A 14761-nucleotide genomic window follows, 5' to 3' on the forward strand; every position below is an offset into this window, starting at 1 on the left:
AACAATGTCCTTTCATCCATCAAAGGTGCTGTCGGGCTGGGCTCTGCCGTCAATTTGCACCTCGCTGCCCAGCATCCACTTCCTACTTTCTCATCCACCCCCTTCCTTGCCCCCATTACAGATCCTTGTCAGGGCCGACCCGGGTGATGGAGGCCAGACGTTTCCCATCTGTCAGCAGCTGGAGCCATGGGGTCCTGAGGACACTGGACGGCTGCCCTCAGTGGCTTAGAGACAGGTCAGTACCTGCAGTTTCTCCACCTTCCCGTCCCTTCAGACAGACAGACAGACAGACGGGGTTGCTCGGCAGAGGTCTTGGGCAGAGCCGTGTTTAGATCTCAATGTCTTTCAAACTGATAAGTAAAACTGATGTGAAGTTCAGCTCTTTAAACACAAACTTTTAATCAAATGCCCGTGAACAAGAAAGAAAAAGAAAAAAAAACCCCACACGGTCTGAGGTCTGAGGGAAGTCAAAAAATTTAAATCCCCCACCCCAGGGCCTTGGACTGTTTCCGGGGACCCCACTGCCCCGACAGCAACAAGAAGACATGCAGACAAGACAGGGGAGGCCCGAGGACATCCCAGCAGCTGTGGCCGAAGCAAGGGCCGTTTCGGGATTGGTCTTTCAGTAAAATCTTCTTAGTAAAATAAAACACTTTCCCCCTTGCTCCTACATGAAGCCAATTTCCCTCTCACTTCAGAATCCTCCTCTGTGCTGTTAGAAGCCCAAATAGCACTAAGATCTGCAGCTTCATGAACAATCTCACATCAGCTCAGTGTAACATCCTGCCCGCTGCAACGGGGTGAAGTCCGAGCTGGCGCCACCGCCCACGGTCACAGCTACGGGTGCATGGACAGCCAAGGTGGGCAAGTGGCAGATGAGACGGGGAGGGGACGTGGCCCCCAGGGCTGTTCTGTCCTTGTAGGCCAGGTCAGGGGATACAGCGACATCTGTAAACGCATTTCTGCGAGGAGGATGCCTCACATTGCTGCGAGAATCTCACTGATCAGCCACTCCCCAGAGTCCGCCACTCCACAGGGCTCCGGTGGGTCACACCACCACTTAGGTTTCTCAGCAATTCGGGTGGATGGGATTTTATCCTTATCTTACAGTTTTGTAGGAAACAAGTTCCAGGATAATACTGCTGTTTACAAACGATGTAAGAAGCAAAACTGATGGCTTCAGTGTAAACATATCTATATTGGACTTGCTTGGCCCCTCCAAACGGGATTCTGGAGAAGCATGTGGGGTGCTATGCACCAGAGAAGCTTAAGTCGCAGAGATGGTTTCAGTCGCTAGCACATTATCCAGCCACCCAAGGGGTGTTCAGTAAGCTGTTTCTGCTGGGTAAGAAGTGTACACGAATTACAAACCCCAGTTCTCTATAAGGTGAGCTTGCCCACTTCCTCTGCAACACCCGGTGCCTGCAACCTTCACATCTGGAAGTGCAAATTCATGCCCATAAGAAGTTCTGCAGTTCCTCATGCGAGAGCTCTTCCAGGCTTCCTGATTCTGCATCAGCCAACACCCTAACGTGCGCGTTTGCACGGTCATAGCTGCTCTTCTCTGGCCTTACAGACTCACCACTGGAGGCGGCCACAGGACACGTGGAATGTGGGTGGGTTTGCTGGACACTTCTGTTCCCTACGGGAAGAGAGACTGGGAGAAGGACAACCCCTCACAAAACAGTCTCCTGCATGGCCAAAGGCAACTTATTTTGCTACAAGTGTAGTTCTGCAAAAACAAATATTACTTCTGACTCTCTCATTCTCTCTGGAAACAGGTGAGCGTGGTCGGCCAGTCTGAGTGGCTGCGAGGTGGCTGTCGCGCCGTGGCGGGTCTCAGTGTCAGCCTTCAAAGCATCGCAGTGCTGGGAAATGCGACACGGTGAGGGGGACCTGGGGCCAAGGCCGAAGAACACAGCTTTCTTGTTTCGACATTTCTTTTTATTTGGAAAATAGTTTTGTATTTCTTTGTGCCTTCCCTCTCCCTCTATATTTTCACGAGCGGCGCTACAGCTTGGAGCCAGAGCGGCTCTAGGCGACCCGCGTGCTGGCTTTTCATGTCGGCCTCTGCAGAGCTTGTCCTTGGAGCGGTACATGGCCCCACCGGTTTGAGCCCTGCTGCTGCGGCTGTCAGAGGGAACCTTGGGGCATCTATCAAGCGTTCTGACAGGGCCGCGGAAACCCTCAGAGAGGAAGCAGAACCTGGTTTTGTACTGCACCAAGGGCATGGCCCAAACAGGCCCACCTGTGCTCCCAGGCCACACGGATTTGCTGGCTCACCTCGGACGGCTTTGACGGGCGGGTCCCCTGCCACCAGGAGCTGACCTGGATCTGGGCGCTCGGCCCTCGCTGCCTGCAGTCATGTGGCCCCAGGATCCTCCCTCAGAGCCTGTGCCTGATTAGAAACCTGGAGATCTCACTAGGAGGCTCCCGTCGTCGTTCATGGGACCCAAACAGCGGAGGCAGCCTGCCTGCAGCGTGTATGCCTGCCGGTCCACATGTGGCTGCAGAGGGCGGCCTGCAGGGTCTCAGGGAGCACAGGGAGCCATCGGGGTGCCACCCAGCCACCCTCCTTCAAATCCATCCTCCAGCAGGGGAAGTGGTGCCGGGGTCTCCACAGCACACCGCACGGCTCTGGTGCCCTCTGTTGGAAAGCACTCACGGCTCGCACACCCGGGCCACCAGGCCCCAAGCTGCTGCCTTGGAGAGCTAGAAGCTTCTGTTCTGTTCATACAGAGGGGAAAGCAGTGCCTGGTGACCGGCCATCACTGGGCAGGGGCATCATCTGTGGGGGACACAGGGCACCACCTCTGGGGCAGAGTGCACCCAGCTTTTCCCACTCACCTTTAGCAACGTCAAAAATGACCAGACAGCCTGCGAGTCCTGACGGTGACGCGGTGTGCGGCACCTGAGGCCTGCCAGGAGCAAGGGGGCCCAGGGCCTGTCCCACAAAACAGCACGTGTCTACGTGACCCGCTGTGTGACTTACCCTGCTTCAAAAATACCAAGAGTTAAGACAATGGGGTAAGAGTCACATTACTTCATGTCATAGGAAAAACCCAGATTTTGGCTGATGCCAGAAAGGGATATAATAAATCATAAATCAGCGAAAAAAGTCTGAAATCGGTTTTCTTTTGTTGGTGTTAAGAAAACATGAAATAGAAGGCAGGTCCCAACCATACACATCGTAAGGCCACGTTTTCATCCAGGCCTCGGTGACGTATAGAACCACGTGAGCTTCCCTGCTGTGGTTCACACCAAGGCAAGGAACGTCGGGTAAGAACACGGCGCTCTAGTGCACAGTTGGGTGCGGTTTATTTTCTCTATACATCATATGCTGTTTTATTTTTCCATATGCAGAGCTACAGGTTTCCCTTCTGTCTTTTGGATATAGTTAATTATACAGCTAGAATGACAACACAATAATGAAGTATCAGACAGCAGCACACTGCCCACGCTGGCAACCCTCGCTGCTGCCATCAGTGACATGAGCTGGCCCCCCACAGTCGTGACCTTTGACTTCCAGGATCGACACTGGGGTGCTGGGGTCCTAACAGGCCCATGGTCCCTGAGGGCCCTTTCGTGCAGCCCCTGAGATGTGAGGCCCCTGTCCCTTCCTACCTGCTACCCAGAGCACACTAGGCCAGGGAGTATGGAGAGAGGGTGAGACTTGACTTCAGCTCTCAGAGAGGGGCAAGCTCCATCGAACTCGTGTCCAGAGAGCTCTTTGTCTTTCCAAATCTTGGCAAATGGTTATTTTCTACTCACCTGATACAGACCGTAAGTGGATGCAGCTTGCGTTAGCCTTTTTGGCAGGTGGGAAACACAGCTAGAAAACCTCCGTAAGTATCGACTTCCTTGGCCTGTTCCCCTTTCCTTCAGTGAGACCTGAGTGTGGGATGCTAGGAATTGTGAGTGGAAAATGCCACCACAGCCGTGGACACAGCCAGGAAAGGAGGCATGGTGGGGATGGGGCAGGGCCAGCTTTCTAGTGTGGATGGACTGGGACAGGCCTTAGCTGGTCCTAGACGGCGGCTGTGGCAGCCGTCTGTGTCCTGAGGGTGCCAGACTGCCCCATCCTGGGCTGTGGCCCCAACATGAGCCAGGCCTTCCACACTCACTTGGCCTGTTTTAATGGACATGAAAAATAGAGCAAGGGCAGCGTTAGAGAAGGAAACCAATGTGTGCAGGACTGCGGGCATCTGAACTCATCCTCTGTAAAATATGGAAACAGAGAGGGCAGACACGCTTGTTCCCAGGACACCGCCACTTCCTTTAATACAGCGGTGGCTCCATGCCCCGCGTCCAATGCAGTGTTACACGTGTGTGTCGCTCAAACATCCATCCTGCTGCACACACTCAATTTCGGCCAGCAGGTGGGGAGCCCAAGGTAGCTCCTGCTCCCTTGAGCCAGGCCCCTGCCAGACCTGAGCTCCCTCCCAAGCCTGGCTTCCCCACCCGGTGGCCTTCATGGGCCAGAAGCCATTCCTTCACGGCCAGTCCTCCGGAGTAGTTGCCCATGGCTCCGCTGCTGCAGACCACTCTGTGGCACGGGATGAGGATGGGGACCTGGAAGACAGAGGGGCAGCCACCGTCAGTCAGGGATCTGGAAAATGAAATCTTTGGGGTCAAGGGCAAGGCCCTGATTGACAGGAGTCCTGTGCCCACCAAGCAGGGCCCGTGCCGGGGGCAGGCTGTTGTCATGGGTGGGTGCCAGCTATGTCTCAGCATGGACTCCCCCTCCCCTGAGGCCCTTGAGTCCCTGGGGGTCTCGGCATGGGCTGGGGGAGGGACGAATGTCCTGAGGTGACGTGGGGCATCTTCAGAGAATTGCTTTATGCCATGATTTGGGAGGAGAAAACTTAATTTCATCCGGTGAGTAATTTACAACGTTGGCTTACAAAACTGAAAACTACATTTCCAAGTTCTGGTGGTATGTGACGCTCTCAGACTCCCCAGATATCACACAGGCATCACAGGAAGCGTCAGAGAAGACCGTACCTGCACAGGCCTCTCCAGCCCATGGCCGGCCAACTGTGGCTGCGGCCCACGCAGCCCACCACCTGCTTCTGTAAATGAAGCTCTACTGGAACGCAGCCATCCCTTTATCTCCATACTGGCTGTGGCTGCTTTGCCAAGCCTAACATATTTACTCTCGGGCCCTTGACAGGAGGACTTGGCCAACCCCTGCCTCGCACTGTGCCCAGGAGTGGGGATGTGTCTCCCTCCGTAGTTTTGGGGTGCCTGTAGGTGTCTAAGAAGCTCCCTGGTCACCCCCACTGGGGGCAGGGCACGCTCAGCTTCTCCACTGGGTCCCAGCAGGGACCCAGACCCACTACCCCTCCCTGCCCTCAGCCCTTCCACAGGCTGCTGCAGCCTTCTAATTCAGGAGTTCAGGGAGGCAGAGCTGTTGTCCAGCCGTTCACCCGAGAGTGACGGTGAGCACACATCTGTCTTAAACTAGCAGAGGGGCTTCAAAAAGTGAGCTTACATCACAAGGAAAACCACCCCCACCCAACCAAAGAGGAAGCAGTGACTGTCAAAAGGGCTCCACCCAGGGACCCAAGGCAGCGATGGCTCTCAAGGTGCCATCTGCACATTCACCCAAACTCACCCACAGCTCAAAATGCTGCCATCCTCATCCCACACGTGAGGCCAGGGCTGGCACCACCTTGAAAGGGTGAGGGCAAGGCTCCAGAGAGCTCCAAGCTGCAGGCGGCGCCTCCCACATGGCTCCCACGCCCCCAGGCACAGGACTCTGGCGGCAGCATCCTGGGGCCTCCAGCAATGCCCAACCTGTTATTTCCTAGCCTGGAGCTGGCACGATCCGGATCTGTGGCTGACCTAAACTCAGGATGCCCCGTGCTGATAGGGGCTGATCCAGAGTGAGGACCACAACCACGCGGCCATGCACAGGCCCCGGATCCTGCCTACCAACTGCTTCTTTATGTTCCACCAGGGGAAGGGAATCCCTGTTCCCTCCAGAGGGGCGGGCGCCTCCTTCAGTGCAGTCCTCAGGGACACTCTGCCTTGGTCCTTTGGCGCTGCCCGAGCTGTGTAGACAGGAGGAGCTCCATGGGTCCACTGTCCGGCTGAAGCTCTGAGAGTCACCTGTGGTGGGTGGGGGCAGGTGCTGTGGCCCCTGCCTCTGGTTTCCATGTGGGTGCTGGCCTCCTCCACTCTCACACCCACAAGGGAGAATGAGTCACTGACCACCAATAAGGGAGGAAGGGAGGGGTATGCCCAGCTTAGCAATGTTAGGGCTCCTGCAGGTGACCTGCCTGCCCCAGGGCTCGGGGTGCCCTGATCTCTTCTGAGATGGTCAGTCCCTGCCCTGGCTGGGGAGGCCTCAGCTTAGCCAGAGGGGACAGTGACGGCGAATGTAATTCTTGTGGGAATTACTGGGAAGCCACCATGGCCATGCCACTGGTCCTCCACCCCCTGCCTTCAATCTCGCTTTTACCCTAATAAAGCTAAAATCTTGAGGTCTGCTATCTATTTCTCAGTTGGCTCAGAAAGGTGGAAGACAGGGAAGTAACATATGGGCATCTCTCTGGTTGTCCCCCTCTGCCTGGGCAGACAGGGATGGCCACAGAGTCTGCACGGCCACTGCGGGGGACTCTGGGGGCTCCAGGGCCATTTGCTTAAGCTTCCCAACAAGCGGTTACTGTGAAGAGCTGCTCCAGAATGGCTTCCCAGGAGCACGTGGGGAAGTCTCGCACAGATTTCTAAAGAAAGAATTGGCTGGGGAGCCTCCCAGGCAACAGGCTTCATCCCTAAGTAGCTGGTGGCGCCTGGGGAGCAGGTGTATGGGTGGGCAGCCACTAAGGGGCCAGGACATCTCGGGGGACGTGTGCAGGGACATGCCTCATCATCGTGCAAAGCATCACAGTGGCTGCTCCGTGAAGAAGGTAAACTGCCAATGAGCACGACCACAGGAGCCAGCGTGGGCTCCAGAAGAATGGGGAAGGGTACCAAGCTCACTCTGGAAGGTTCTCGACCGGCACGACACGTGGAGGGCACATGGGAGATGCCTAGGGATTGCTTACTGCCTGGCCCCCCTTCCTCCCTGCATCCTGAGCTGGAGGGCAGCCCACTCATCCCTGCACCCTAGATGGCCCAGACACAGATGCTGCAGACCCGGGGCCTCCCCCCGGGCCCTCACACATGGCTGCCCTGCTCCCAGCGTCCTGCCCTGATGAGAACAAACAGCCGTTCCTGCAGGATCCCAAGGTTGAGGCGTGTCCAGGCTACCCCCGGGTATCATTCTGGGTACCCCCCGGGTATCATTCTGGGTACCCCCCGGGTATCACTCTGACTTCACTCTTCTGTTTCTCTCCAGCTGAGCATATCCCCAGCTCAACATAAAGACGATTTCTGCCCATGCCCAGCTTCCCCACGCTCCACCCTCCAAAGCCAGTGAACTGGACAAAGCAACCAGCTACTGGTCGGGTGAGCTTTTAGAGGAAGCAGCTGGGGGCATGTGCCCAGCGTCTCCAAGCTCTATTTCTTGGGCATCTCTGCTTCCTGGGGAGGTGATTCCTACTCTTGCATCCCCTGAGGCTTTCGGGGCAGGCAGCTTGTGTCACTGCCACACATGTACCTGCCACAGATTTCACCTGGTGGGTGTGGCCCTCTGTGGGGCCCAGCTACACACGTCCCCGAGGGAGGTAGGGGAAGCCCCAGCCCCAGCCCCCCTTGGAAAAGGTGCTTAAAGCCCCTGGGAGCGGGTGTGCCCATGCCTGATGCTGCTGCATCTTCCACCCCATCTATGTCTCCCATCACCCCCGCCAGGCCCCACCAGGCCTGTCTCAGCCTCCGGCCGAATGGAGTCTTGTGCCCAAGTTCATAAAGCTGTTAAGTGGCAAAGAAGGGGCTCTAACCACTGTCCCGCATGGCTCCATGCACCACACTTCTCCTCCTTGACATGGACTGTTGAGGTGGGACCTTGTGGGGTGACAGCCGATGCCGGCAGATGACATGGCCGCAAGGTGGGGCTCTGGCTTCCAGCACATCACGCAGCTCATCCTGATTTGATGATGAGTTTGGTAACGTGCACCAGTGACGCAGTCTAAGAGGCTTCTGACGACTATGACATGGGAACATGCAGGTGGCGGAGGGCTGACTGTTTTCAGCGTTGAGTTTACTAGAGTGAGGTGTAGTAACTGCCAAGTTCTGGAACAGCCGAGAATCCCAGTCTTCCAGAAGGAGTCACAGGAAATCTCCAGGATGGAATATTTACCCTGATTGATGATTTTTATCCAATACAACAGTCCCATTAATAACTGCTGTGAGGGCATTATTAGATAATATACAATTCATGTTTTTGACTGATAAAGAGGTAGGCATTTAATTCAATCTAGTTTTATAAACATTTAGGCACCAATTCAATTTTCCTACCTAATAGCAGATTTCACAGCAGAGCTTTGGTTTTTCTTCTCTCCTTCTCAATGAGCTATGAAATTATAAAAATGAGTAAAATAAACATGTCTCCCTCTCCCTCTTCCTATACATCAATGCGGAGGCCAGGACAGACGGCACGGAATAACAATGACCCCGACAGCTGTGACCGGTCCTCACCTTAGCATGCTGTGATGGGAAGAGGTGACTTACCAAACAGGCACTATTTTTACCATTAGAAATAGGGAACACTGCTTCTGTTTGTGTGAATTTTGGTGGCAGGTTTCAGACTATTAAGATGATGAAACCTGCTGAAATTTATTGGGGCCCTAAGGACATTTTCAAAGGATCCGTACCCTCTATGCCCTCTCCTTTAAAGCATGTGCTGCATAAAATGTAATTTTTATCAATAACCAAGAAGCTCATAATATCACAGCTGCATTGAAATCTTCATGCTGTGAAATCTAATTCATCCAATACGCGAATCCATCACTTATGCAGCCTCTTTCTCAAATGCTATAAAACTTCCAAACCCATAGATTTGTTTCCAACAAAAATAACATGAAGGGGCCTTTCAATCAATGATGGAATCCCTCTGATTCTGGTACCGGCTGAATATTTTTTCCAACTTCGCCTTTGTTCTTCTGGGCAGCAGCCCACAAGGGAAAGAGCTGGTTTTCACTCGCAGCCTCATCAATACCTAAATCCTAGTGAACAAGTGACACCCAGAAGCTGTAATCAATAGCTCCCTGTGCATTTTTTTCTTCTGGTCAAATGGTTCAGCTCCACTGACAACCCTGACACTTAGAACATGATGCTAAGTCTTTATCAGCAGCCATCTGGGTGACTGGCAGAACAAGACTCGGGGGGTCATTAACGCTCATGGCAATCTGTGAATAAACTAACTCCTCAGGAATGCATTTGTTTAGAACAAGGTGGGGAGACTCTGTGCAATGCATTGATTGCCTTTGAACTGCATTTAGCAAATTCTGTCTGAGGAGGAAGAGGAAGGGTGCTTTGTGGAGGGGGTGGGCAGGGAGGAGTTTTCTACTCAATATACTGGGAAACTGATCATCCTCTCCCACTGAGTTGGGGAGACAGCCTTCCAGGAATGCTGACCAACCACCTTACACCGACTGCTGAGTCCTTCCCGGAAAATTCTGGAGAAATCAAGCTCCTAGGATAGAGGAAAGCTCCGCATGGCAAAAGCCATCCCTTACTCCGGTTGGGGAAGAGAAACTCATGCCGACAGCAAATGCAGTAATATGAACCAGCATGTGCTCCTGTTTATTGCAAGCCACCTAAGGAATTAATGCACAATGAGCTTTACGATGTTTTCTAATATTCCAAGTCCATTTTTCACTCTCCTCCCTTAAATGCACAATCACTCTATTCAGCCTGAATATAAGTGATGTTTTCAATGAGCGAGTCTTAGCGACTCACCGTCTGGGCTGGAGTGGATATGCGCAGCCTTCCGGCTGGGACGTTGCTGTCAGCGCCAAAGGGAAACACTCCTGGGGACACTGACAGCAGCAATGGCTCACTGCTGGCCAGGGCCCTTCCTCCCGCAAGTCCCTGGGTCACCTTTTCATCCTCCTAGCCCATTCTAATGAGGTTTCTAATGGGAACTTGGGAGGCTGTCAACCTGAATGATAGTAAACTACGTAGCTGAAGGCTTCTTGAAGGAATATCTCTGGCATATCTGTGCTATAATTTGAGGCGTCTGTGGGTACCGTAGCCGCAGGTCCTGCTGCAGCCCCCTCCTCAGGTTGAAGGTCACTGCACACGGTGGAGCCCACAGAAAGGCCACCAGTGCCTGGCTACCCTCGGCACAGGAGGCATGTGGATGCCAAGAAGGGCGAGACTTGGTGCTTGTAGAACCCTCCTGCCTGATGCTGTGCTCACCTCCAGTCTTGGCTTTGCCGTGGGATGGGGTGCCGACGTGTGGACTTTACGGACATTAGGGTTTTACACCCCATGTGATACTACTTTATACATTTCAGTGACTGAGGCCATACTGGAACAGAGACACTCATAGAGATTAATAGCAGGAGAAGAGAGTCACGCTGGTTTGCAGAACAATAAATGTCTCTGAATATCGCCACAAGCAGGATTGCTAACCAGCGACGGCATCTCCACTGCAGAGTGAGAAACTGCTGGCGTCACGAAAGGCTGGTGGGGAAGGGTGTTGCCACGCTGCACATGTCAGTTAGTGGAGCTTGTCCTTACAGCAAAAGGGGAGCTGCACACACGAGGGAGAGAGCGGAGTCAGCGCCCACTGACGGGACCACTCCCATCTTCACGTGTGTGCACGGAGGGAGCAGAATCCACCTCCTCAGTGGGGAGAAGACAAGGACTTACTCTCCTCAAGGGGCACAAAGAGTAGACATTGCCTGAAACAGTCACTGCACTGGTGCAGGAAGAGGACCCCCAAAACCCCATTCGCATCCACAGTTCTCATGGGCCCTACATGGAGCCACAACACAACAGCATCTGAGCTGCCTTTTCATCAGGCTGAACACTCAAAATTGACTCACAACCGGGGAGAAGACAGCGACCTTCCAGAGGGGCACGTAGGTTAAGCTTTATTGGGAAACGTCAAAAACCATCCTCAGAAATGTGATTCGGAAATATCCCCCAACAGGCCGTAAAAATCAGATCCCTACTGCGTTGTGCAGATGTTTTACGACAATGTAGCTGAAGACGCTGCGATTAACGTGCAACAGGTGCAAAAGGAAGGGCCAACTGCACCCACCAGCCACTGTCACCAAAACTGAGGACAGGAAGAGATGGAGGAGGTGGGGATGGTGGCTATCCCTGTGGTATCTCACTCCTGGGATATTTGGGATATTTTAATAGGGCAGAAAGCTCGCCTAGATTAGCGTGCACATTACGACAATGCAATCCACTACAAACCTACTAGAGTTGCTTTTTAAGGACTAACAATGCAGTTTAGTGCAAAAGCCTACGTAACTGTCATCTCCTCCCAGGCTGCTGCAGCGGGCAGCAGGAGCAGCAGGCTGTGGTGTGAACATGCCGGCCTCTCCCCTGTGAGCAGGGATGGAAATAGTTTTGGAAATAGTAAAGCCACAGCAATTTTTCAAAAAGCGAGGTCTATCTGATTTAGTAATTTCCCATCCCATGATGGAGTGATCATAGTTGTGCTCCCTGATCAGATGGTATGCTTCCATCATGCTAGAAACTTTCATAGAGCTTTCGGGAGAAGACACCGCCAGTGTGACCACACACCATCACTGGGTGAATATTCCAGGGCCGTTCTCGAGGTTGTGTGGGTTCTCCCAACGGGCCACGCAGACGGGGGCACCCTTCCTGCCCCCACACACATAGGCACGTGTGGCCTTGGCCGGGCCCACATGGCATGCTGTGTGTGACTTACCACCTCATGCCAGATGGCCCGTGGCCCAGTTGTCAGGCCTGGGTGCTGGGAGATGGGAGAGCAAGGGCACCCACGCTGCCCCACCCATGCTGTGTCCCGGTTGGGCCTTGTCCTCTGGGGAGCACGGCCTGAGGCTGCATAGCTTGGGAGCCTCGAGCTCAGTGAAATCTGACTGCAGACGCGTGGGAAGGACGAGGACACAGAAGGGCTCTGGGGAGGGCGCCATCCCTGGTGAGACACGAGGTGCGTGCGGTCCAGGTCCCTCGTCCCATGCTGCAAGGCCTCCCGTCTCGCGTGCTCACGTGTGGTGCTTTAGCTTTTGAGACCCAGGGAGCCCTGGGCCTCAGGGGGGAGTGCAGCCCACAGAGAGATGGGGTTGGATGTGCACCCTTGCTTGGCCACCCTGCCAGGATGCAGGCACCTCGCAGGTAGGCCTTTTTGCCTGTTTTGTTAGCTGCTGTACTCCGGGCACCTAGAAGAGTGTGGGCCATAAAACAGGCACCCACCACTTCCACCTGCTGAGTGAGCGGGTGGGGCCCCCTCTGCCCGCTTGCCACCCCTCCAGGCTCCCTCTTCTCCTGCTCACTGTGACAACCAGGAGCTCATGCAGTGGAGATGTGCTCCCGGGGTGGGGGAGCTTCCAGGAGTGTGGTGCTGGGGTAGCCTCCTTGACTCTTCCGGAGGCATCTGGCACAATGGTCCCCATCACAGATGTTGCCCCTCTGCCCACCCCAGCAGCACAGCCTGCCTTCCAGGGAAACACGTGGGATCAGACGACACACTGCCACCTGCACGCACCTGCCACCCACAGCCATGCCCGCGCCACGAGAACTCACAGGATTGCCTCTCATTGCTCCTCCCACTGCTCGCGCGGCTTTAGGGTTGCCTGCCAGGGCTGCTAATTGCTGGTAAGAAATCACTTCTCCGAATTTCACAATCTTCAGCAGCTTCCATAACACCTGTCTGGTGAACGACTCTGAAAGGAAGAATGCAGGATGATGTTATTTGGACAAACGGCTTCAGCAGCTCTGATATAAACAGCCGCTAGTCCCAAAACAGGAAACGCATCGACACAAATAGAGGTGTTATACTCAATTAAAACACGGCCTCCATGCACTGCTGCCACCATGTCACCAGGCGGAGATGCAAGCATGTGGCAGGCCACCATGCAGGCTGGCCCCTTGGAAGGCATCCCCGGAGCTGGCACCGCAGGTTTGCAATTTCTTTCCACCTTCCCGTGTTCCACGCGGGGTTGCGTGTGCCACTCTTCTAGCGACTGGGTGTGTGTAAGTGAGCTCATGGCTCCATTAATACGCACAGAAGTCCCTGCCTGCCCGCCTACTTGGAAATCTTTTGTACTGCTGGTTAATTTCCAGCTTCAACTGGGACAAAGAAGGCAAAAGCAGCCACAGGCCAGGCTGCGATATTATGCTGGCTGTCCACCTCCAGCCGTGCGCAGGATTCCCCCAGTTACTGCTCGGAGTGCCGAGCACCACAGTATGCAGGGGCTGGCGGTGACCTTGGCTACAGGCATCTTTAGTGAATAGGGCTGCAAAAATAAAATGACTTGATTCCCATTTTAATTGACTAACCACATCCAACTGCATTTGTGCCGCATCCTGCTGCAGGAATGAGGAGGTGATTGCAGGACAACATTCTCTCCCTCTGCCTCCAGGTTTCAGAACTGTTACCTGGGAGTGGTGTCGGCGGGAGAGAAACTGGGGCACGTGAAGAAGGCCTGTCTGAATCAGTACCTATTGTCTTTCCAAGGGGGACATGCGGCTCAGGACCACTGGAGACAGAGCCACGTCCTCCATCGCAGGGGCTCCAGCTCCTCCAGGGGCACGAGTTTCTGAATAGTAGCAACAAAGGGAAGGCTTCCATGGGCAGGAACGATGTTCCGAGTGTGTCCACAAGAACACTAATTACACTTGGTGCCAAGCTGGCAAAGTGTGATTTGGTTCTTAAAGGAAACACACCCTTACATGTGTGTGAAATAATAAAAATCACTTCTTAACTGAAGGGAACGATAATCACTTCACTGGGAAAAAAATCTGTTTAGTCTTTATTATAACATTAAGCAAATTAAACATCAGCATAATCCAGGTGATACTAGAAAAGGGTCATCAAAGAAATTAACTTTGTTGTTCATTAATTTACATGGATTAGTAGAGGGCAAAAAGATAGCAAATGTGCTCTAGTTTTTTATGATATAATTTCAAACTGTACACCATTTGTGGCAGGAGGGTGACTTTGGGGTTAATCAGACTGATTTGTCCTTTTAATTGCTTTCTATTCAAAGAAAATTCATTAGATAATGTTCTCTTCAAAATTCATGAATCAATTTAACTGAAGAAACCACATTAACAGCTTCGGGTTCATTAGCACATGCAGTTGTATTACCGGCTGATGGCTGGGGGGGTGGTGGATTTCCTTGGGCAAATGCACTCTGTTTACTGTCATTTCTTCAGAAAACGTTTTGAAATCAAACTGTTAATCATTATTATGGTTGCTGTTGTTGTTATGCCTAACTTTAAAAAAAAGCAAAGCAAAGCGAGGTAGCCTGCTGTTGACTTGGAGGAACAGAGATTTCGGGGACAGCTGTCTTGGAAAAGAAACAATGAAAGCAGCACGTCAATACCACAAGAAGCAGAGGCCAATTTCCTGCCTTCCTCGGCGAACACAGAGTTGGTGGTTTTGTTTCCGTGCTTTCCATTAGGTGTTCTGGGAGAACGGCCTGGAACTTTACTAAACTTGTAGGAATGAAAACGAGGGAGGCGTGTGCAAACCTAAGTGGAGCGCAGAGCAGTTCTGAGAAACAATGGCACGGTTCCAAGGGCCTCATCTGAGCGCCAGCCTCGAGTGCTGCTCTGACAAATTGCTGCCAAATTATGGAGCACCTTTCTTTCCAAGTGTAAAAGTATCGTATAATAAAACAATTATATGTCCATAGATGAGCAC

At 53.2% G+C, this 14761-nt stretch overlaps 1 protein-coding gene across 1 annotated transcript in view; it reads right to left on the bottom strand.

The window, feature by feature from the left end:
* Nucleotides 1-380: 380 nt before the first annotated feature.
* Nucleotides 381-14761, bottom strand: part of MGMT (O-6-methylguanine-DNA methyltransferase) — a 303952-nt gene continuing 289571 nt past the window's right edge. The window contains exons 4-5 of the mRNA XM_032175115.2: nucleotides 12637-12776; nucleotides 381-4572 (exon numbers count right to left, since the gene is read on the bottom strand). Coding sequence (XP_032031006.1) covers nucleotides 4363-4572; nucleotides 12637-12776 — 350 coding nt within the window. The 3' untranslated portion in view covers nucleotides 381-4362. The remainder of the gene's footprint in view (nucleotides 4573-12636; nucleotides 12777-14761) is intronic.

This window comes from Hylobates moloch, unplaced genomic scaffold (assembly GCF_009828535.3).
Source record: "Hylobates moloch isolate HMO894 unplaced genomic scaffold, HMol_V3 SCAFFOLD_3, whole genome shotgun sequence".
NCBI classification, from domain to species: domain Eukaryota; kingdom Metazoa; phylum Chordata; class Mammalia; order Primates; family Hylobatidae; genus Hylobates; species Hylobates moloch.